The sequence below is a fragment of the Nansenia antarctica genome (genome assembly GCF_963989245.1).
Source record: "Nansenia antarctica genome assembly, chromosome: 1".
NCBI classification, from domain to species: Eukaryota; Metazoa; Chordata; class Actinopteri; order Argentiniformes; family Microstomatidae; genus Nansenia; species Nansenia antarctica.
In genome coordinates this window covers 43,243,263-43,266,838 of record NC_137674.1, presented here as the reverse complement: position 1 = coordinate 43,266,838, position 23,576 = coordinate 43,243,263, and the positions used below count along the sequence as shown (strand labels likewise).

General features: G+C 43.0%; 1 protein-coding gene across 1 annotated transcript; it reads right to left on the bottom strand.

Annotated features, from left to right (window-relative positions):
* Window positions 1-1,288: 1,288 nt before the first annotated feature.
* On the bottom strand, window positions 1,289-6,505 carry LOC308150214 (CD276 antigen-like; the record flags this gene model as incomplete). Its single annotated transcript, XM_080523068.1, has 4 exons — window positions 1,289-1,314; window positions 4,859-5,134; window positions 5,306-5,653; window positions 6,436-6,505. The coding sequence occupies 4 exons, from the start codon at window positions 6,503-6,505 to the stop codon at window positions 1,289-1,291; spliced, it is 720 nt and encodes a 239-aa protein (XP_080379194.1).
* Window positions 6,506-23,576: the final 17,071 nt, after the last annotated feature.

The window sequence follows — 23,576 nt, the reverse complement described above, 5'->3', positions numbered from 1 at the left end:
AGTATTTATGACTGCTATTATGCATTAATAATATGCTAAAGAGTAAATGGACCGAATGAATGAGTAGGAAGGAAGCCCCTCCCCCCCCGATCCCACCCCCCTCCCTTTATCTCTTACTTTTCTATTTCTATCCCTATAATTTCTCTCTTCTTTTTCTGTATTTTCTCTCTAGTTTCTATTCTTTATTTTTTATCTTTTGTTCTCTTTATAAAAAAATAAAAAACAAACAAAAATGATGCAGGATGATCTTAAACAAGTAAAGAAAACTTGTAAAGTGTATGAAATGAACTTGTGAAATGTAATGTACAGTCCTGCAATAAAGTATATATATAAAAAAATATGCTAAAGGAGGAATGGCAAGAATATTGCCAGATTGTCATATCATTACTATTATTTTGGGTGCTACATTCACAGGGTTCTCCTGACAGCCCAAGAACTCTCTTTGGTCCAAGGTGTAACCCTTTTTTGTGATGTGTTCAATGGTAAATGGACTGCACTTATACAGGTGCAACTCAAAAAATTAGAATGTTGTGCAAAAGTTCATTTATTTCAGTAATTCAACTTAAAGGGTTAAACTTAGATATTATATAGACTCATTACATGCAAAGCGAGATATTTAAAGCCTTTATTTGTTATACATTTGATGATTATGGCTTACAGCTTATGAAAACCCCAAATTCAATATCTCAGAACATTTGAATATTGTGAAAAGGTTCAATATTGTAGGCTCAAGTGTTACACTCTAATCAGCCAATTAATCCAAAACACCTGCAAAGGGTTCCTGGGCCTTTAAATGGTCTCAGTCTGGTTCAGTAGAATTCACAATCATGGGGAAGGCTGCTGACCTGACAGTTGTGCAGAAAACCATCATCGACACCCTCCACAAGGAGGGAAAGCCTCAAAAGGTAATTGCGAAAGAAGTTGGATGTTCACAAAGTGCTGTATCAAAGCACATTAATAGAAAGTTAAGTGGAAGGAAAAAGTGTGGAAGAAAAAGGTGTACAAACAACAGGGATGACCGCAGCCTGGAGAGGATTGTCAGGAAAAGGCCATTCAAATGTGTGGGGGAGCTTCAGAAGGAGTGGACTGAGGCTGGAGTTAGTGCATCAAGAGCCACCACACACAGACGGATCCTGGACATGGGCTTCAAATGTAGCATTCCTCTTGTAAACCGCTCCTGAACAACAAACAACGTCAGAAGCGTCTGACCTGGGCTAAAGAAAAAAAGAACTGGTCTGTTGCTCAGTGGTCCAAAGTTCTCTTCTCTGATGAGAGCACATTTTGCCTCTCATTTGGAAACCAAGGTCCCAGAGTCTGGAGGAAGAATGGAGAGGCACACAACCCAAGACACTTGAAGTCCAGTGTGAAGTTTCCACAGTCTGTGTTGATTTGGGGAGCCATGTCATCTGCTGGTGTTGGTCCACTGTGCTTTATTCAAGTCCACAGTCAACGCAGCCGTCTACCAGGACATTTTAGAGCACTTCATGCTTCCTTCAGCAGACAAGCTTTATGGAGATGCTGACTTCATTTTCCAGCAGGACTTGGCACCTGCCCACACTGCCAAAAGTACCAAAACCTGGTTAAATTACGATGGGATTCCTGTGCTTGATTGGCCAGCAAACTCGCCTGACCTGAATCCCATAGAGAACCTTTGGGGCATTGCCAAGAGAAAGATGAGAGACATGAGGCCGAACAATGCAGAAGAGCTGAAGGCCGCTATTGAAGCATCCTGGTCTTCCATAACACCTCAGCAGTTCCACAGGCTGATAGCATCCATGCCACGCCGCATTGAGGCAGTAATTCATGCAAAGGGGCCCAAACCAAGTACTGAGTACATATGCATGATTATACTTTTCAGAGGGCTGACATTTCTGTATTTCAAATCCTTTTCTTATTGATTTCATGCAATATTCTAATTTTCTGAGATATTGAATTTGGGGTTTTCATAAGCTGTAAGCCATAATCAGCAAATGTATAACAAATAAAGGCTTTAAATATCTCACTTTGCATGTAATGAGTCTATATAATATCTAAGTTTAACCCTTTAAGTTGAATTACTGAAATAAATTAACTTTTGCACGATATTCTAATTTTTTGAGTTGCACCTGTATAGCGCCTTTTTTGCTGCTCCAAAGCGCTTTACAACGATTCACCCATTCACACACCAATGGCGGTAAGTTGCCAAGCAAGGCACTGGCCCACTCACTGGGAGAAATTTAGGGGTTCAGTGTCTTGCCCAAGGACACTTCGACATGTGGCCAGCCGGGGCTCGAAACCGCTGATCTGCCAACCTTGTGATCATTAGACGGCGACTCTACCTCCTGCGCCACAGCCGCCCCATGTGTTGTTGTTAGCACACCCATTTGAACAATTCAGTGCTGACAATAGATGGCAGAAATTGTTTTATTAACTAGAGGGTACAATTTCTGTGGAAATTGTGAAGTATGAAGTGTGCTTGCCCCGACCATTACCATGGTAACCAGGGGCCGGATTCACCAAGCGTTTTTAAGAACAAATTTGTTCTTAAGAACAACATTTGTTCTTAAGACAAAACTTAAGAAGATTTGGTATTCCCGAAGAAAATCTTATCTTAACTTTAGTTTTTTCTTAACTTTCTTCTTAAGATTTTTCCTAAGATAGAACTTAAGAACAAATGAGATTCTCCAAAACAAAGTTCTTAGATTTCTTCTCAAATGTCTTCTTAACTTTAAGAGAAGCTCTCACCTGTCTTAAAGCAGCTAAAGTGAAAGGTAAGTCTTACTTGAACAATGTTGTATTGCATTTATTTGATTTTATTAATATTTAGTTTAGCCCTAGACAATGTGTTAACACATATTGTTAATTCAAGTTGGTCAGAGTACTTTTGTGTGAATGTTTTGTGTGAATGTGTGAATGTCTATCACATGTTTGTATGTTTGAGATATAACTGAAATGGGCCTTTCAGCCTGTGTCACATGTAGGCCTATTCCTAGATTACACCACAATGTACTCAGAAAGTAAATCAAGGAGGCAGTTGTTGTATTTGATGTATACTACTTAATTAATCATTATGAACATGTTATTTAAGTAGGCCAAGTAACTGAAACAATGTCCTTACTATTATTTATTTTATATTCACATTTTAGATGGAAGTTCTTCATAAGTTCAAGAGAGAGAGAGAGAGAGAGAGAGAGAGACACACAGGTGTAAAAATCACAGTTCAAAATCTAAGAACTTCTTAAGTGAGAAAACTAAGAAGTTCTTAAGACATAGGACAATTCTTAAGAAAAAAATGGTGAATAGCGTTTAAGAACATTCTTAGGAACATCTTATCTTTTTTCTTAAGAATTGTCTTAAGAATTATCTTAAGAACACTTTGGTGAATCCGGCCCCAGGTCTGTCCACTGTGTTAGCTGGCCAACAAACAAACAGCCAGAACATAAACTATTAATGTTATGGCTTAGATTATGTAACAGTGTGAAGAGCTGAACATTTTGATGTAGGATATGTTGTAGGCGTGGCGTCAATGTGTGGACATTTTCAAAAACCCCACAGCCACACTACGTTCTGAAGATTCTACCATTCATTCCTATGGGCCAGATTCCGTCACAGAAACTTGAATATCTCCTAAACCGTTCACTGGAACCTTCCACAAAACAATAGCAACAAAATATGCCGCACGTTTTGACACCTTTCATGTCTACGTAGTGCAAAAACTGTGGTATGAGTAGCCGTGGCAAAATCTGGCTAGAATAATAAATAAATAAATATATAAATAACAATAGTGTTAATGTGGCCCCCCTCGCCACACACACACACATTTTGTTGGGGGTTGGAGTTTTCGATTGATGGGTGTTTAATCGACCGGGGGGGGGGGGGGCTAGATGAACATGCATAACGTTTGAGAAGTTAAATAACTATAAAAGTCAAAATGTTCAACTATAAAAGCAACAAACTTGCAAATACAAGGTCTAGTTAGCTCAGTCTGTTTATGCCTTGTGCCGGCCCTGGTCACTGTGGTTAATTTCCGTGCCTGTTCTTTTCCTCCGTAGTAATAAGTATATTTTTCCAATCCATTGTGATGTAGACTAGATAAGTTAAAGGTCAACATCCATGTCCAACAGTCAGTGATCCCCCATTTGTATATGAACAGTTTCCTTTGTCACTGTGGTTCATTTCCGTGCCCGTTCTTTTCCTCCGTAGTAAAACTAGTGTTGCCAGTCCAACCATCAAAAAGAAGAAGGGCAGGAGAACATACCATCTGCATCTCTTATTGTGACCCACAGGTAACACAGCACTGCTGCCTGTTGTAAAGATAAGATCAAGATTAGTCACAATGACTTGGTAACGCGACACATCTTCTATAATATGTTCTCTCTTTCTCTCTGGGGGGTTATCTTCCACCTTAAACAGTACTTATACAACAGTTAGTTCCGACCAAGTCATTTGATTGGACAAGAGGCATTCCATGAGTGCTGATATACAGTATAACAGCACTGGGACCTTTAACTATATGTATCACTCCGCCGCACAATGACCGTTAATTAGACTACATTGTTTGTGTTCAGGTTACTAGGCAACAGTCCATTTGAAGTTCAGTTGCGGAACTATTTTTGGTTTATTTTTATTATTAAATAAACAAACAAATCATAATCTGTTGTCGCTTATTACTGCTAACTAATAAATCGCGCTGTATAAAAGCAATATCACACTCGAGGTCGTGCTGTTATACTGAATATCAGCACGGCTGTGATCGTCTTCGGTACTCGGCCTGCGGCCTCGTACCTACGACCGAATCACAGCCATGCTGATATTCAGTATAACACACTCCCTCTCGTTTGATATTGCTTAAATTAACAACATACAGCTGTAGGTTTACCGGATTGAAATGTGATCTCTCTCCTGATCTCTTGTCCCAGGTCCTTGTTCTTCAGGAGAAAGGTGAGGGTTGTGTTGATTGTTCCCTGTAGGGTCAGGGTACTGGACACAGTGTAGAGTCCCTGTATGTCCTGTGAGAGGTGTGTGTCATAGGTGATGTCTCCACTGTCGTCCAGCCACTGTACTGAGGGGACGGGGTACCCTCCATGTGAGGTCAGAAGGACCTCTAAACTATCAGGATATGATGTGAACTTAAGATGTGGTTCAGGGTAGAACGCTGGAGAGAAGATGGAAGCACTTTAATATCATGATAGTGTACTGTACATCTATCCATGAACATCACAAGGGCATCCAATAAATATGACAATGAATAAAGATTATTTCTATGATAGCCATCAGCCAATGCTCACATTCCACATAGAAGATAAGAACGTGAGGGCATCATTACCTGCTAATTTCAGAGTGAAGGTCTTCTTGTCACTGCCCAGCAGTGTGCTCACAGAGCAGGTATAGTGTCCCGCATCCCCAAGGGTGGTATGTTCCAGGCTGAGAGAGGCGTTCCCCCTCTCCATCTCAGAGTGGTACAGGCTGGTTCTGTTAGCATAGAGACTGCTCTGCCGGCCCAGTTGGTCCTGGCCATGGTAGAAGCTGTGGACCACATCCAGACCTCTCTGCCACGTGATCACACAGTTGTCCAGGTACCAGGCCTCACCCACAGGGAAGCTACAGTCCAGGACTATGGGTTTCCCATGGATGGCAAGCTGGGGCACACTGGGAACAGTGATCTCAAAATCAACTACAGAGACAAGGACACAGGTATAGCTTATTATAACCCCTGCTAAAGTGACATCACAGACAATTACTGACCATTCCAGAGAAACATTTGTTCAGAGAAAATTACTACAGAAAATAACACTCATAGATAATCAACAGAAGTCCCAACATGAGGGCAGTTATTATTACCCACTTTGCATTAGGAAGTGTAAATTCGTCTAACAATACGCGGTCTCCCAAAATGTACAAGCTCGGAGTGAAGGGGACGTCTTGATCGCAGAACTCCTGTACCACTGGGCAGTCCTCTGATAAAATCCACCACCTCCCCTGATTTTCTTTTACAACTTGAGTACTGAGTATAAGCATGTGCCTGGTTAGTTGTCATGATCAAACGTTACAAATGCAACTTACCGGGAAGCCACCCTTCTCTGCCCTCTCCCGCTTCCAGACGAACGCCTACCCTATATTATAGCACTTGTCTTAATTCAGCCGCTATAATTGAACCGCTATCACAGGGCGTTAATACAAGCCTCATTCACCTGCGTTCATTTGACCTGCGTTGGTATTTATAGAATTAATTCCCAAAAATCTCAAAAAGCCGATTTTTTTTTTGCAAGTCGGACAGATAGTATCCCCTTCATGCAACAGGCTTGGAAAAACGCTGATAGGAAACTGCTCATTAAAACAGGCTCGAGGCTAGTGTTCGGTTTCGGGTGGGAATGCAAAGTTAAGGGTTAGGGTTATTGGATAGTTAGGACTTCGGAAAGTGTTAGTTAGAAGGTTATTAAAGAATTGTAGACTTACTTGCGTTGGATGCATTAAGAACCAGGAGAGCCACATAGAATCCTTGAGGGAACCAATATTTACCCTTCATATCAATCTTCTTGAGCGTAATGTATTTAACACTATTTTTGCAAACCAAACTTAAATCCACCAATGTTTCAGCAGCAAACTCTGGTTCTTGTGTGCACTTGAGAGAGTGCGCTACTGAACATTTAAATAGTCTGTCTACGCTGTTCTGAACCCCAGTAGGACTCCGACGTGAAGACAACGTCAATTACGTCAGTATAATGCCTCGACATGTCTCGGTATTACTCGGCATTACGGTAAGGTTTAAACGAAAAGTTCCGAGATTAGAGATTTTAGTTAGTTGGAAATGGAGGCCTTATATGGACTTCCTTTCCCAACAAGGCAAGCCTTATATAGACTTCCTGCCACAAGGAGGCACAGTTGTTAAGCCACCAGGGTTTGGGGATAAGAGGAAGCGGGCTGTCCAACCAGAGGAGTAGGCAAGGCAAGGCAAGTTTATTGTATAGCACATTTCATACAACAGGGGCAATTCAAAGTGCTTTACATACAGCATTGAAAAAATACAGCAAGAGGAGAATAGTAAGAAAATAAAAATGACAAGAATATATATGTATACAAAAAATAAATACATAAACATTTGAATGAATGAATGGTCTTTATTGTCATTGCTACAGTATAGGTACCAAACAACGAAATTTAGGAGGGGTGGCTCCCCTGGTGTTAGGAAAGAAAAAAAAGAAGAAAAAAAAACACAAGAAGGGAAGGAGCTGGTTTACATAAATAAAGGCTATGTACACTATCCACTATACTATACTGTACAGATAGACGACTAGGGTTGTCATATTGCACATAGTGTTATTGCACATTTATTTAAAGTGTCGCAGTTTGCAGGCTTGAAATGTACGAAATGTTGAAGGACAACACAAAAGGCACCATCAAGAGGGCACAACAGCGGCTATACACCCTGAGAGTCCTCAGGAAGGAACACAGCAAGCAGGAGATACTGGTGACCTTCTACCGCGGCGCAGTGGAGAGCATCCTCACCTACGGCATCTGCAACTGGTTCTCCAGCTGCACAACAGCGGAGAGAAATGCGCTACAGAGAGTCGTGAGAACAGCACAGAAGATCACCGGCGCCCCCCTCCCCTCTCTGGAAGAGCTGTACAACACACGCTGTCTCAGGAAGGCCTCCAAGATCTCCAGGGACCCGACCCACCCTGGGTACGAACACTTTACCAGGCTGCCCTCGAAAAGGCGGTTCAGGACCCTGGCCGCAAAGACAGACAGACTGAAGAACAGCTTCTACCACAGGGCCGTCCAGGCCCTGAACACAGCAAAGACCTAAGTTCTGGGCCCTGGACAGTCTGGACGGATTGTATGGCAGCTGCTGGACTGAAAAAATCAGGTGTAGTGCTGAGACACAAACATGTACATTTCAAGCCTGCAAACTGTGACACTTTAAATAAATGTGAAACAATACTATTGTGCAATATGACAACCCTAGTCGTCTATCTGTACAGTATAGTACAGTGGACAGTGTACATAGCCTTTATTTATGTAAACCAGCTCCTTCCCTTCTTGTGATTTAAAAAAAATAATAATAAAATCTTCCCTTTCCTAACACCAGGGGAGCCACCCCTCCTACATTTCGTTGTTTGGTACCTGTACTGTAGCAATGACAATAAAGTCCATTCATCCATCCATTCATTCATTCATTCATTCATTCATTCATACATATTTGTGCCTCAGCACTACACCTGATTTTTTTTTCTTCAGTCCAGCAGCTGCCATCAATCCGTCCAGACTGTCCAGGGCCCAGAACCTAGGTATTTGCTGTGTTCAGGGCCTGGACGGCCCTGTGGTAGAAGCTGTTCTTCAGTCTGTTTGTCCTTGCGGCCATGGTCCTGAACCGCCTTTTCGAGGGCAGCCGGGTAAAGTGTTCGTACCCAGGGTGGGTTGGGTCCCTGGAGATCTTGGAGGCCTTCCTGAGACAGCGTGTGTTGTACAGCTCTTCCAGAGAGGGGAGGGGGGCGCCGGTGATCTTCTGGGCTGTTCTCACGACTCTCTGTAGCGCGTTTCTCTCCGCTGTTGTGCAGCTGGAGAACCAGTTGCAGATGCCGTAGGTGAGGATGCTCTCCACTGCGCCGCGGTAGAAGGTCACCAGTATCTCCTGCTTGCTGTGTTCCTTCCTGAGGACTCTCAGGATGTATAGCCGCTGTTGTGCCTTCTTGATGGTGGCTTTTGTGTTGTCCTTCCAGGTCAGGTCATCCTGCATGTGCACCCCCAGGAATCGGAGGGTTGAGACTCTCTCCACGCTCTCTCCGTCGATGAGCAGGGGCTGGATCTCTGACTTTTTCCTCCTGAAGTCTACAATGATTTCCTGGGTCTTTGACTTGTTCAGCAGCAGGTTGTTAACCTTGCACAGCTTGCTCAGTTGCTCTACCTCATCCCTGTACGCCGCCTCCTCCCCCCCCGAGATGCATCCCACCACGGTGGTGTCGTCTGCAAACTTTACGATGGAGTTGCTGGGGTGGACGGGGGTGAAGTCGTAGGTGTAGAGGTTGTAGAGGATGGGGCTTAGCACGCAGCCCTGGGGGGACCCAGTGCTGAGTCTGAGGGCTGTGGAGGTGTGGGGGCCCACCCGCACCCTCTGGGGGCGGTCGGTCAGGAAGTCCTTGATCCACGCACATATAGAGTGTGATAGACCCAGGTCTAGTAGTTTGGTCACTAGCCTGTCTGGAAGGATGGTGTTGAAGGCGGAGCTGAAGTCCACGAAGAGCAGTCTCGCGTAGCTGTTTCCCCTCTCCAGGTGGGATAGAGTGGCGTGGAGAGTCGTCGCGATGGCGTCCTCTGTGGACCTGTGGGCTCTGTAGGCGAACTGGTATGGATCCAGGTTGGGCGGGAGGCGTGTGAGTATGTGGGCCCGGACTAGTTTCTCGAAGCACTTCATGATGATTGGTGTGAGTGCCACCGGGCGGTAGTCGTTTAGGCAGCTCACCGTGCTTTTCTTCGGGACTGGGATGATAGTTGAGGTTTTCAGGCAGGGTGGGATGGTGGCCTGGGACAGGGACTGGTTGAAGATGTTGGTGAAAACCCCGGCCAGCTGGTCGGCGCAGTCCCTCAGCACCCGTCCCAGGACGCCATCCGGCCCCGAGGCTTTCCTGGGGTCCACCGCCTTCAGTACGCGTCTCACTTCATGCTCTGAGAGGGTGAGGCTGCTGAGAGCTGGAGAGAGTGGTGTTTGTGTTGCGATTTTGCAACTCATTTGATAAATAAAAGTGTGAGTTTTCATGGAAAACACGAAATTGTCTGGGTGACCCCAAACTTTTGAACGGTAGTGTATACGTAAAGAAATTCATTGAATTTCAAATCAACAATACCAAAAGAAATGCATTGAATTTCAAATCAACTGTACATCGTACAAAAAAGCGTCACATTTCAGAATTGCTTTTATTACATCAATGTACGGATATGACAGTTCGACATTGGCATTGGCAGAAATACAAAATCTAAATCAATAATAGAACAAGCTGGATATAAACAACAATCAACAATAAAAAATCAACAATAAGAATAAGCAGGATATAGACAACAATCAGCAACATCTGTATACACAGCAGCGTCAGAGTGTCAATAACAGAACAGGTGACAGCAGCAGAATGTGAATCAGCAGGTCAACATTCTAAGTGTAAACAACATTATGGAATGTTCAAATTCAATATCAGGTTGCGCAAAATAAACTGTGTAGGTTACAGTGCGACGACACTGTCTGTTGATGGTCTTTGTGGTGCAACACCGCCATCTACTGGCTCGAGTGTGAAGTACTGCACTCCAGTTATGCCTTGTTTTTTGAGAAACCATTCATAACATCAAATTATTTTTTTTTTTTTACCTTTATTTATACAGGTAAGAAACTCATTGAGCCCCAAGGGCTCATTTTCAAGTGTGACCTGTTCAGGCATACAACATCCACCACAAACAAATACAATACAAAAACCTGGCCTACATAGTCTAAAAACTAAACTAAAAACTACATTGTCTAAAACTAAAACTAGTCTAAAATAATCTATGCTTGTGACTGAACGTTTGTCAAGTCGTACATACATTCACATTTACATTTTTGGCATTTAGCAAACACCTTATTCCAAAGCGACTTACAATCAATACATTTGACTAAGCAAGTGAATCATCAATCCACCAGTTGAAGCAGGAAGAGTAATCGAGCTCAGGCCCAGGGCCATTGATAGAAGGAAAAAAGCTTCTTCTATCACCTTCTTCTAAACCTAGACTTTTTTTTTCACATCACCTGATTGGTCAGTGTGTGTAGGAGCCTACACCTGATTGGTCAGTGCTACAGTAAGCCTACAGTTTATGTAGGGGCCTTCAGTGGTTGGCTAGGGTTAGGGTTAGGCTTGTTCAAGCAGCGTAAGGTAACAGGGTCTTATCTAACCAGGTCTGCTGGGGCTGTCTCACCAGACAATCACAATAAGCCTGGATTCTCCTTTAGCAACATTGATGGAATACCCCCCTGGTCTCCTCGGCTGACATACAGTATAGTGAACTGAAGATGAAGAGTTCTCTGTCCATCCTCATCCTCACAGGGCTCACCAATCTCAGTACAGCCAAATGTAGTATCTGCATCAGCAGACCCATGCTGTTGTGTTTAGTTCTGAATTACACTGAACAAAAATATAAACATGTTTTTGCTCCAATCTTTCACGAGTTGAAATCAAACATCTAAGACTTTTTCTATGTACACAAAAGGCCTATTTCTCTAAAATCCAGATGCTGATTAGACAGCATGATTACTGCACAGGAGTATCTTTGTCTGGTCACAATAAAAGGCCACTCTAAAATGTGCAGTTTTATCTTGAAAAGAGACATTTACGAGGCACTGAACTATGGATTTCAACTGTGATGTTTTCAGCTTCCAGGAGTTGTGTACAGATCCTTGCAGTACCGGTTTGCGACACTAGTGGTCTCTGCATCTCTCTCTGACCATCTTTATTCAGCAGCGTCTTTCTCACTCTTCTTAAGCCTGGAACACGCCATACGCCTGTGTACATGCACAACTGCTGCAGCTCTCACTGTTACGGCTTCCAAACTGGCTGCAGCGTGTCTTCTGGCTCTGACTGCGGAGCTGCTACGGCCAGCCTGTCTTTGTACGTTGAGTTTTGCCTTTTCGCATGCGGCACGCAGGAAAAAATAAGCGAGAGTCCCACTCTAGCTGGCATGCCGCGGCATCAAGTGTGAGTCACGCTCCTCACGCAGGCTGTAAGTCAGAACATTTTGGTTAAGTTGCCGACATGCGGACCAAAACACAAGAACGTGTCACATTTCTCATCTTCGTCTCTAAGCTTCTGCCTATTGGAAGTGTCCATGGCTGAGCTGTCCTGTCCAAGCTTGTGATGGGCCCGCCCCTTGTCCATCCCTCAGGTCTGTGATCAGCAATGGCTCCAGCTCCTCCAGGATCTCCAGGAAAATATCTTTGGCTCTGGTGCCGCCTGCCTTCAATGGGCCAATGTCGTGCTCCCTCATCCGGTCACACGAGGTGCGTACAGCATGGACAACTCTGTACTGCTCATCAGTGATGACATTCTTGTCCAGGAGGGTATTCCACGAAGCGAGATTAACTCTGATCCAGGTTTAAATCAGATCCGGGCGCTAATTTAAGCTTGCGGTCGATTCCATCAATGTGGCTCAAATAATTCGCTGCTTGGTCGCGAGCAGACTTAAGCCCAATTTATACTTCTGCGTAAGTAGTAGGCTATGCCGTAGGTTGACGCGCACCTCTCCAAAAATGTAACTACGCGGCAGTGCCTACACAGACCGTAAGCACTGTGATTGGTCCGCTTGGTAGCACATGATTCCGACATGATTCCGACTCTCGTAGGCCAAAATGCGGAAGCCATGACAGAAATGTAATTTACTTTTTCTGTAATTACTTATTAATAAAGATTAGAAAAATTATGATAACCATCATATTATCTTAGTTGAATGTCATTTCAATGCATCATAGAACTTTTATTTACAACAAGCATAACAAAAACATCGCTATTGTGCCTATGCTTAACAGTACACCGTTCCAACGGAGCCGCCCCATGGAAGCGTCAAGCACAGCCTTCCCATAAGGAGCGCGATTCACATTTACGAGATGTACAATCATGTTTATTTAGAAATAAATGATTACCTGTGGCGTTTGACAGCGGATGATGATAAGACATTTAATGTAAAGTTATCTATAAGAACTGTGATTGGTCCGCTTGGTAGCGTCACATTCCGACTCTCTCGTAAATGCGGAAGCTGACAGAAATGTCATTTACTTTTTCTGTAATTACTTATTAATAAAGATTTGAAAAATTATGATAACCATCATATTATCTTAGTTTAATGTCATTTCAATGCATTATAGACATTTTCTTTACAACAAGCATAACAAAGAAATCGCTATTATGCCGCTATGAGTACACTGACCAACGCGACGCAGACCGACCAACGGAGAACTATAAATTGGGAGAGCCCTTGCGTAGGCTACGGTGTAGCCGCGCGTAAATTCGACGCAGAAGTATAAATTGGGCTTTACAGGCTGGTTTAGGTAATGCGTGCGTCAAAAAATCTCTCACAGGCGGAAACTACATCCCGAACAACAGTTCCTCAAGTGTCTTTTAGGAAATATGAGTTCTCACTTTTTACGAGATAGATAGATAGTTTGACTGTGTGATAGATAGATAATTTGAAAGTGTGATCGATCGATAGATAACTTGATATTTTGAAAGTGTGATATAGATAGATAGATAAATAAAAAAGTGTAATAAATAAATAAAATAGGTATGTTTATCAACTTGCCTTGCCATCATCACAGTGGTGTGGCTGGCGCAGTGGTTAAGGCAGCCAGCTAGAGTTCCAAAGGTTGCGTGTTCGAGACTACATTTATTTGAACTTTCATTTTTTTTACATTTAACCGAAGCCTTCATGCAAATCAATTTACAATATATATATATATATATATATATATATATATATATATATATATATATATATATATATATATATATATCTGTCTAAGTGAATCATCTATCCATCAGTAATCATAAGAAAAAAATAATCTATGCCAAATCCAGGGTCCAGTTAGAAGAACATAATTTACTACTCAGAAAGGCTGCAAACATCATTGTAATCGTGTCAGTTCTTGTAAATTAGCCTGCACCATCATTTTATAGCCTTCATACTTTTTTAGATTAGATTCAGACAACGAAATGCAGTAAAAAAGTGTGTCTGAAGAGGGATTTGAACCACCGTCTTAAAATGACGAAAAAACACCATGGCAGCGGTCAATAGCACTATGCCATCATGACGATATGATGGTTTGTAGCCTGCTGCTGATATCACCACAGTAGTAAATATTCATTTATTAAAATATGAACATATAACAATAACTGGGGCTAGTATGACCTACGCATTTAATCGGTCTGCAATATCTTGCCAAACCATTTCCCTCGGCTTGTTAATTGCGGCAGTATTGCACTATTTTACATCTTATTTTTCGTCTTCATAAAGATCAATAATTAGGAGTGCTGCGCAAAATGTGCTGCGCAAAAAGAGTGTAGTATCTTCATTTCGACAGTTCGACTCTACAGGGCTCTTTATGTCTGTGTGCACGCGCCCATATCAAGGATTTCTAAGCCGGTGTTCTGTGAACACTCATGACACAAGCCTGATCCTCGTTCGAGGAATCACCTGAGGCTTGAATTCCAATCACGAGTTGCCTGATCGCGGCATTTTTTTTTATCGCCGATATACTAATCAACGTTCGTGGAATACCCCCCTGGTCTGGCTTTGGGGTGTTTGGCCTGGGCAAACACAAAGGGCCCAGAACTGCTCTAGATGGCTCCGTCTCTCTAGGTGTAGGTTAAGAGAAAAGAGAGCAATTTGGTCTTTTTGATCATTTAAATGTGTCTGTTGTCTACCCAATGTCAAACCCTGAGCAGAGGAAAACACTTTTCATTGTCTACTGGACTGGGTCGTCAAATGTTGATTCTGCCTAGACAGACTTACAAAATGTCTTGTTTTCCTTTACACTATAAATATCAAAAGACCTTTACCAAAATGGGGACACTCACTGACAAGTTTACACAACAAAAGTAATTCAATTCATAAACATTGTTTTCCACCGGAACCTCAGCTGGGTCTCGGGTTTGGAGTGTAGCCCCATTAACCCTTTCATACATGAATTATGACACCCTCAGTCAGGATTTTTTCCCCATGTGTTTTTATTGCTCTTAGGGCATGAAAAACAAGATTTGAACTTAAAAAAACAACAACACATTTTTCAAAGAGATTTCAACATGTCCACTTGAGTGGACAACATGCGTTTTCTGTGTGTATTTAACAAACCAATGAATAAAATGATGTGAAAACTCTAAAATACATACAAAAATATAACAAAGGACCCCCCCAGACTAGGAACCCCCCCCCCCAGACCCCTCTCCCAAAAAAAAGTTTTGCATAAAATGGCTTATTAATAATAATAATAATACATTTTATTTATGGGCGCCTTTCCAATTTTATTCTATGGGGCCGTGAACACAGTGCTTAAGAAATCTGGTGGCGTTACTTTGTGACTATTTCTAGATCTGTTTCTCCTGTCCAATCACGTGCTGATTCAACTTCACATAATATACAATCAGTATGACAGTATGTCAACTGACCACTTGACATAGAGGAAGATGATGAAAGTGATATAATAACAATTTATGAGTGGATATGTAGGCCTATGTTTGTGTCAGGTGTCATGTAAGTGTAGGTGTTGAATGAATGAATGCATAACTCTTCATTTGAGGAGGGTATACAGTGGGTGCGGAAAGTATTCAGACCCCTTCAGTTTTTCCACATTTTGTTGTATTATAGACTACATTTAAAATGGATTAAATAAAAATAATTTGCCATCAATCCACACACAATACCCCAGAATCACAACATGAAATCAAAAAATCTACAAAATTGTACTAAATTTAATGCTTTGTAGTAAAACCAAATAAACACATTTCCAGCAACTTTCTTTGCTGTATCACTTGACTTCATTGTTGCAAACACAATTATGGATATGAGATAGATTATTTTTTACATTAAGGGATTATTTTTTTGCCACTTGGTTGTAGACCAATTTTGTAGAGTGACTGGCATGATGTTGTCCCATCGGCTGTGCTTTTACCCCTCCACCATTCAACTTTGTAGATTTATGTACGTCTCCCCAGGCCTCAGGGTCACATTCCTGAGCAGTTTTGTTACTCTCCATTTTCTCAATGTTTTATGGCAACCTGATCTACACAGAGTCTCATTGACTCCTATGCAAATTAGAAACCCTATAAAAACAAATATGTTCATTCAAAAATTACACAAACTATTGTTCTTGCATTAAGATGGACTCAATTCAACTTATGGAGTCATTTGTTGATGACATTTTTGCATTTTAGCTCATTTTAAGAGTGTCATAGCAAAGGGTCTGAATACTTTGTACATGGGGTTTTTCTAGTATTACTAAAATAAAAAATAAAATGATTTCCTATTGTGATTCTGGGGTATTGTGTGTGCATTGATGGCAAATTATTTTTATTTAATCCATTTTAAATTGAGGCTATAATACAAGAAAATGTGGAAAAACTGAAGGGGTCTGAATACTTTCCACACCCACTGTATACCCTCCTCAAATGAAGAGTTACCAAAGGTTTTGTTCATGTCCCTGAGTAATCTGCACATATGCAAGTCTGTCATTTAACCCAGTAGTCATTCTGTTATTTCAAATCCAGTGTAAATAAGATTCTTAGATTCTTAAATCCAGTGTATACAACAGTCTTAGATTCTTAAAAAACTAAATGTAGAACTCTGGATTGAAAATGAATATAGTATTACATTATCAGTAAAAAAAAAAAAAAGACCCACCTGAAAGTGTAATAAATTCCCAATAATGTAATAAGGTATTACATTATCAGTAAAAATGTTATTACAATATCAGTCAGGTTATTTTATTACATTATTGGTCAATTATTACATTATTGGGTTTTATTACATTTTCGATGGAGTTAAGTGGACATTTTATTACATTATCAGGCGTTATTACATTATCAGGAAATTATTACATTATAGGGTGCTACAGGGAGAAGAACGGCTAAATGCTCTAGATTGGGATAGTCAGGCGGGGGTATGACACTAGGTTGCAGTGATGCACTAGTATCCAGTGTAGTGGCTGATGTGCAACTATGCCATCAAAATGTATGCCCAACTCATTGAAACATTCAAACAGTTAGTATGGAAATCAGTCTGTCTTGAAACCCCTCTACAATACAAATCATGAATTGATCCCACGCAACCATGGAATTATTTTTGTAGTTATTTTTTTAAACTGAGGTGTTCTGAGGAACATAAAACACATGTCATTCATTCAAAAGAGTATGACCATGCTATTTAACCAGGTGACCTCATTGAGATAAGGAATCTCTTTTCCAAGGGGGACCTGGCCAAGAGGGGCAGCACTAGGACACAGTCATCCATTCAATACACTATAATAAGATAAGATAAGAAGAAGAAGAATAAGAAATAAGAAATTAAAAGCAGGTTTGGATGGGCACGGATACAGAATTAAAAGCAATGACAATTTCCAATAAGATACATAATACAGAATAATAAGAAATTAAAAGCAGGTTTGGGCGGGCACAGATACTGAATTAAAAGCAATGACAATTTCCAGTACTTTCACCTTGTAAGTCCTTTAAAATCGTTATGAAAGCATCATAACTGATTAGTTATTTTAATTTTAAGTGGAGAGTATTCCAGGCAGAGGGGGCAGCGTACTTAAACACTTTTTTGCCCAGCTCAGTACGGGCACGCGGAACATGCAGTTGTAAAGTGTCCTGTGAGCGGAGGCTATAATGTTCATGGCTTCTAAGAGATATGTACACAGAGGTAGGGACCAGGCCAAGGATACAAAGGAGTTTTATATATAAAGCTCAACCAATGGGTATACCTGCGTACATACAAGGATGGCCAGTCATAACATAACATCATCGTCGCCGATCACGTCCAAAAGATTGCCGTTAGACAATTATTTCATAGTTGTTACAGGCCTAGTGGTTGGAGGACCTCGTAGGGGAGGTCTTCCATCTCCTGCAGGCTCTTCCGCAGCGCCTGGGCGGTGGCCTGGCCCGGGGCTTTCCGTGTCCTCCACAGGCACAGCATGTTGAACTTCTGCATGGTCACATCCTGCTCCTCAGCCTGGAGGTCGTCCAGATCACTGATGCTCAGGTCCAGGGTGATGGCCACCTCCTTCCACTTCTTCCCCAGCTTCTTGGCCACCGTTAGCAGCAGCTTGTCTTTGATTGCCGGGGCCAGCCCCATCCCCGTCGTCGTTCCTTGCACCCCGTTTGGAGAGAGAGAGAGAGAGGAGAGAAAGACAGAGAGAGAGACAGAGAGAGAGAGAGAGAGAGAGAGAGAGAGAGGAGAGAGAGACAGAGACAGAGAGAGAGAGAGAGATCACCACAAAGGGCCTTTAAAGAGGGTAGTGGTGGCCAAGTGCGGTGTTTATCAACTGCTGGGTCGTGACCCGGACTCGTTCTGAATGGGTCGCGGAGCGTGTGGTAATATTTCTTTTTTTTTTAACACTAGAAAAGCCAATAAATAGTTCTAGTCCTTAGCTTTCTGATGTCAGACGTGTGTGAAAGATGTGCGGGTAGGCTAGCCGTTGCCAGTGAAACAGGGTTTGTATTGGCTATTCCCCTTGTCTGTCAATTGTTTTGGTCCATCTGCGTTCGTAAATTCACTCTGGAATCTGATCAGCACTCATGGAATGCCTCTTGTCCAATTAAATGACTTGGTCCCTTGATGACGTTGAACCCAGTGGGCGCTCAGGCGCTCTCATGGCGAATTTACGAACGCAGCCTATACGTATATATACATATATATATATATATATATATTATATACCTACAGTGTGCTTTTGGGACATTGTATATAGATTTTAAAAGGACAGTTGAAAGACAAGGTGACATGCGCGCGTCAAAAAATCTCTCACAGGCGGGAGGGCAATTCCATGTAAATGTTTTTATAACAAAATCACTTTGAAATGTATCATCAAGGTCGATATTTTGGAGTACAGAATTAAGCTGACCAAATGATTTATGAAATTGCATATTTACCCCCACTACAACAGGAATCACAAACATAAAAAAACTACTTTTTAAATAAACGTAATTGCATGATTTCTTGAAGGGGGATAAAGGCCTAAATGTTCACCCACACCAATTCTCCAGCCTCTCCTTTAGAGATGAGAGGCTGGTGTAGCAATATGTAAATCAATTGTGTAATTTGAGTTTTTCCTTCAACTGTTGAACCTGGTTAAAGTGATGTGCTTTTACAGGACAGCCAATGTCACGCCCATAACGTTTTCCAGGAAAAGTTGTTATAAAACATGCATTTGAAATGCAATATTACCCAAACTTTCTGTGCAAAGCTAACTTTCACTGATGTTTATGTGATCATCAAATAGTCATTCTACTCTCTTTCTAAATGTTATTTTTGCGTTACGGATGTGACAATCAAACTAGAGATTTGCGAATAGGCCTACACCAAATGGATATGCGTTAAGCACATAATGACCGTTACATTGTAGCATATTCCACATGTTGCGTTGTGTGTTAATGTTTGTGTAACTCCTGCTTACCGAAGTGTAGGCTAGATACGGTCAATAAGATGACTAGCAGAAAGTAGGATACGATCGCGTTCTCACAGAAGAAAAAAGTACCGCTGCTTCACGTTAGTCGGATCATCATCAAAGTGCAGAAAATGCAAGACAATGGTATGAAATCTAACATTTGCATTACGTGTCCATCCTGATGTGTTTCCATATGCATCCATTGTTTATCTAGGCTATAGTTCCTGCCAGGTAACCTGAAGGTAGTACTACCCAAGTTCTATCAGCATGTTAAATGTGCAACAAGAGGAGAAAAAACACTGGATAAGGTATACACCAACATCAAGCTTGCTTACAAGGCTAGACCGCTAGCTCATCTAGGCATGTCTGACCACGTGTCAATCCTCCTGATCCCAGCCTACACTCCCATGAGGAAAAGTGCTCCCATCACCACTAAGACTGTCAGAACCTGGCCAGCAGGGTCCGCTCCACTGCAGATCTGCCTGAATGACACCTCATGGCAGGAATATGAGCATGAGGACCTGGAACAGTTCACGTCGTCTGAACCACATAGTGAACTGCACCAACTCAGCCACCGTGGACAAACGTGTCCGGGTCTACCCCAACACGAAGCCATGGATGACTGTGAAGGTCCAAAAACTGCTCAAGGAGAGGGACAACGCCTTCTCAGCGAAGGACACACTGCTGTACAGCACCACCAGGGCTAACCTAAAGCGTGGCATCCGGGAGGCCAAGGCAGACCACAGAGAGAAGATTGAGGAATGCTTCCTGAGCAACGACTCCAGGCGGGTGTGGCAGGGGGTTAAGCACATGACAAACTTCAGAGCCAACAGGCTCACAGCCGTGGAGGACGACCCCCTGCTGGCGGAAAAGCTGAACTCCTTCTACGCCCGGTTCGACGAGGGGCGAACGGAGGTAACCACAACACAAACACCACTCTCTCCAGCTCTCAGCAGCCTCACCCTCACAGAGCATGAAGTGAGACGCGTGCTGAAGGCGGTGGACCCCAGGAAAGCCTCAGGGCCGGATGGCGTCCTGGGACGGGTGTTGAGGGACTGCGCCGACCAGCTGGCCGGGGTTTTCACCAACATCTTCAACAAGTCCCTGTCCCAGGCCACCATCCCACCCTGCCTGAAAACCTCAACTATCATCCCAGTCCCGAAGAAAAGCACGGTGAGCTGCCTAAACGACTACCGCCCGGTGGCACTCACACCAATCATCATGAAGTGCTTCGAGAAACTAGTCCGGGCCCACATAGTCACACGCCTCCCGCCCAACCTGGATCCATACCAGTTCGCCTACAGAGCCCACAGGTCCACAGTAGGGCTGCAACGATTAGTCGACATAATCGACGACGTCGATCATAAAAACTCGTCGACGTGGAATTTTAGTGTCGACTAATCGTATAAAAAAAAAAAAAAAAAAAAAAACGGGAGCCATGCAAGAATCAGCTGGGTAAGTTTTAGCTAACATTGTTAGCCAACTGGCTAACGTTATATTGTTAGGGTCGTAATGTTTATGTTAGCTTTACTGTTACATGTTGGAAAACAACGTCTCATGGACAGGGCTGTACATGCTATGAACGTTTGTGCTATTAATTTATTTGCCCTGTGGCACGCGTGTGACAGACAGAGGCGCTTGTATGTAACGTTACGTAGCAGGGGTTTTCCATGTTGAAGCCAGGAGAACGCGAGATGAAATGAAGTGAGGGGTGGTCGCTATTAAAATACCAGGTAGTCATGGTGGATGATCATGAATGATGCTTGATAAGTGAATGCTATTTCAATTATGTTGAGTCCACCAGCGAGCTGTCTGTAAGATAAACAGCGCCAAGCGTAGCCTACTAACGTGAGCTGTCTGTAGTCTAGCCAGCAATGCTAGCTAGCCAATCAACTAGCTCTGTGAGCAGCTGTAGCTTGGCGTAATGTTAGGTTAGATAGCTAGTTAAGCCGGATTTATGCTTCTGCGTCGCCATTTACGCGCAGCGAAAAGCCACACGACTAATCGAAAAAATAATCGACAGATTAGTCGACTACCAAAATAATCGTTAGTTGCAGCCCTAGTCCACAGAGGACGCCATCGCGACGACTCTCCACTCCACTCTATCCCACCTGGAGAGGGGAAACAGCTACGCGAGACTGCTCTTTGTGGACTTCAGCTCTGCCTTCAACACCATCCTTCCAGACAGGCTAGTGACCAAACTACTAGACCTGGGACTATCACACTCTATATGTGCATGGATCAAGGACTTCCTGTCTGACCGCCCCCAGAGGGTGCGGGTGGGCTCCCACACCTCCACAGCCCTCAGACTCAGCACTGGGTCCCCCCAGGGCTGCGTGCTAAGCCCCATCCTCTACAACCTCTACATCTACGACTTCACCCCCGTCCACCCCAGCAACTCCATCGTAAAGTTTGCAGACGGTGGGCTGCATCTCGGGGGGGGGACGAGGCGGCGTACAGGGATGAGGTGGAGCAGCTGGGCAAGCTGTGCAAGGTTAACAACCTGCTGCTGAACCAGTCAAAGACCCAGGAAATCATCGTGGACTTCAGGAGGAAAAAATCTGAGGTCCAGCCCCTGCTCGTCGATGGAGGGAGCGTGGAGAGAGTCTAAACCCTCCGATTCCTGGGGGTGCACATACAGGATGACCTGTCCTGGAAGACCAACACAGCAGCCATCATCAAGAAGGCACAACAGCGGCTCTACTTCCTGAGAGTCCTCAGGAAAAACCACATCAGTCAGGAGATGCTTGTGACCTTCTACCGCTGCGCAGTGGAGAGCATCCTCACCTACTGCATCTGCGTGTGGTTCTCCAGCTGCACAGCCGCAGAGAGGAATGCGCTACAGAGAGTCGTGAGATCGGCCCAGAAGATCACCGGCGCCCCCCTCCCCTCTCTGGAAGAGCTGTACAACACACGCTTCCTCAGGAAGGCCTCCAAGATCTCCAGAGACCCATCCCACCCTGGGAACGAACACTTTGCTCGGCTGCCCTCGGACAGGCGGTTCAGGACCATGTTCGCAAGGACAAACAGACTGAAGCTCAGCTTCTACCCCAGGGCCATTCAGGCCCTGAACACAGCAAAGACCTAGGTTCTAGGCCCTGGACAATCTAGACAATTTGATGGCAGCTACTAGATTGAAATCAAGTGCAATACTGAAACACAACTGTGAACATTTCAAACCTGCAAACTGCGACACTTTAAATGAATGTGCAATAACACTATGTGCAATATGACAACCCTCGGGTACATAAGGTTCAGAGATAGGAAATGTTAGAATAGGTATAGCATAGCATAGAGTACAGCACAGTGTTTTATTTGTATAGTATAGTATAGTGGATAGTGTACATAGCCTTTATTTATGTAAACCAGCTCTTTTCCCTTCTTGTTTTTAGTTTTTTTTCCTAGCACCAGGGGAGCCCCCCCTCCCAAATTTCGTTGTTTGGTACCTGTACTATATCAATGACAATAAAGACCATTCAGGTAAGTAGCCTATAGTGTTTCTGTATGCGCGAACGTGTGTCAGTAGCCTATGCGCGCGAGAGAGACGGTGAAGCGGCAAACTTAGACAGGGGACTCCTCAGCATCAATGTAAGATCCATAAGGTAAGTTACGTAATGTATAGCAAATCATTGTAAATATTATCTTGTTTAAGTAGGTAATGTGAGTTAATGTTTGATCATACAGAAGAGTGGGGATTAAAATTAATGTAGGCCTATGAAGGAAAGAATGAATGAATGAATAACAGCTGTTAGGATAGCTAGCTAACCAGCCAACTTTTGAATTTAAAGTTTGCTTTTGTTCACTGTCTAGTGGAATACCTGTTTCTAAATCAAAATAAATTGAAAAGTGGACTATCCTCTTAAATAACATTTCATTACGGTGTGTGATCTACACTGTTAATTGAGCTCAGTCAATGTAAATGTATGTTTTGATTTCAATTTCAGGAAATGGCTAAAACACCTGCTGAGAGGCAGAAGGCCTTTCGTGAGAGAAAAAAGAATGACCAGGTATTCAAAGAGAGAGAGAGAGAGAGAGAGAGAGAGAGAGAGAGAGAGAGAGAGAGAGAGAGAGAGAGAGGAAGAGGGCTGAGAGATTGGAGAAAAAAATGACACAAACAAAGCAGGAGGCACAGAAGGTACGGGAACAGGCAAGGGAACGGCAGAGACACAGGCGTCTCCGTCTTAAAGAGTCAACTCCACCACCCAGTCTATCACAGCCATCATCCGCCTTTAAATCCAGGCAGTCTTTAGGGAAAGCACTGAAACGTGTATTTAAGGCTCTACCTTCAAGTCCCAGAAAAAAGAGTGATGTGGTGAAGAGACTGGCAATCAAAATAATTAATTTTATTCATGATAAGAAAAGGAGAAAATCAGGCCTATCAGATGAGATGAAGGTATCAATAAAAGAATTCTATAGCAGAGACGACATCTCC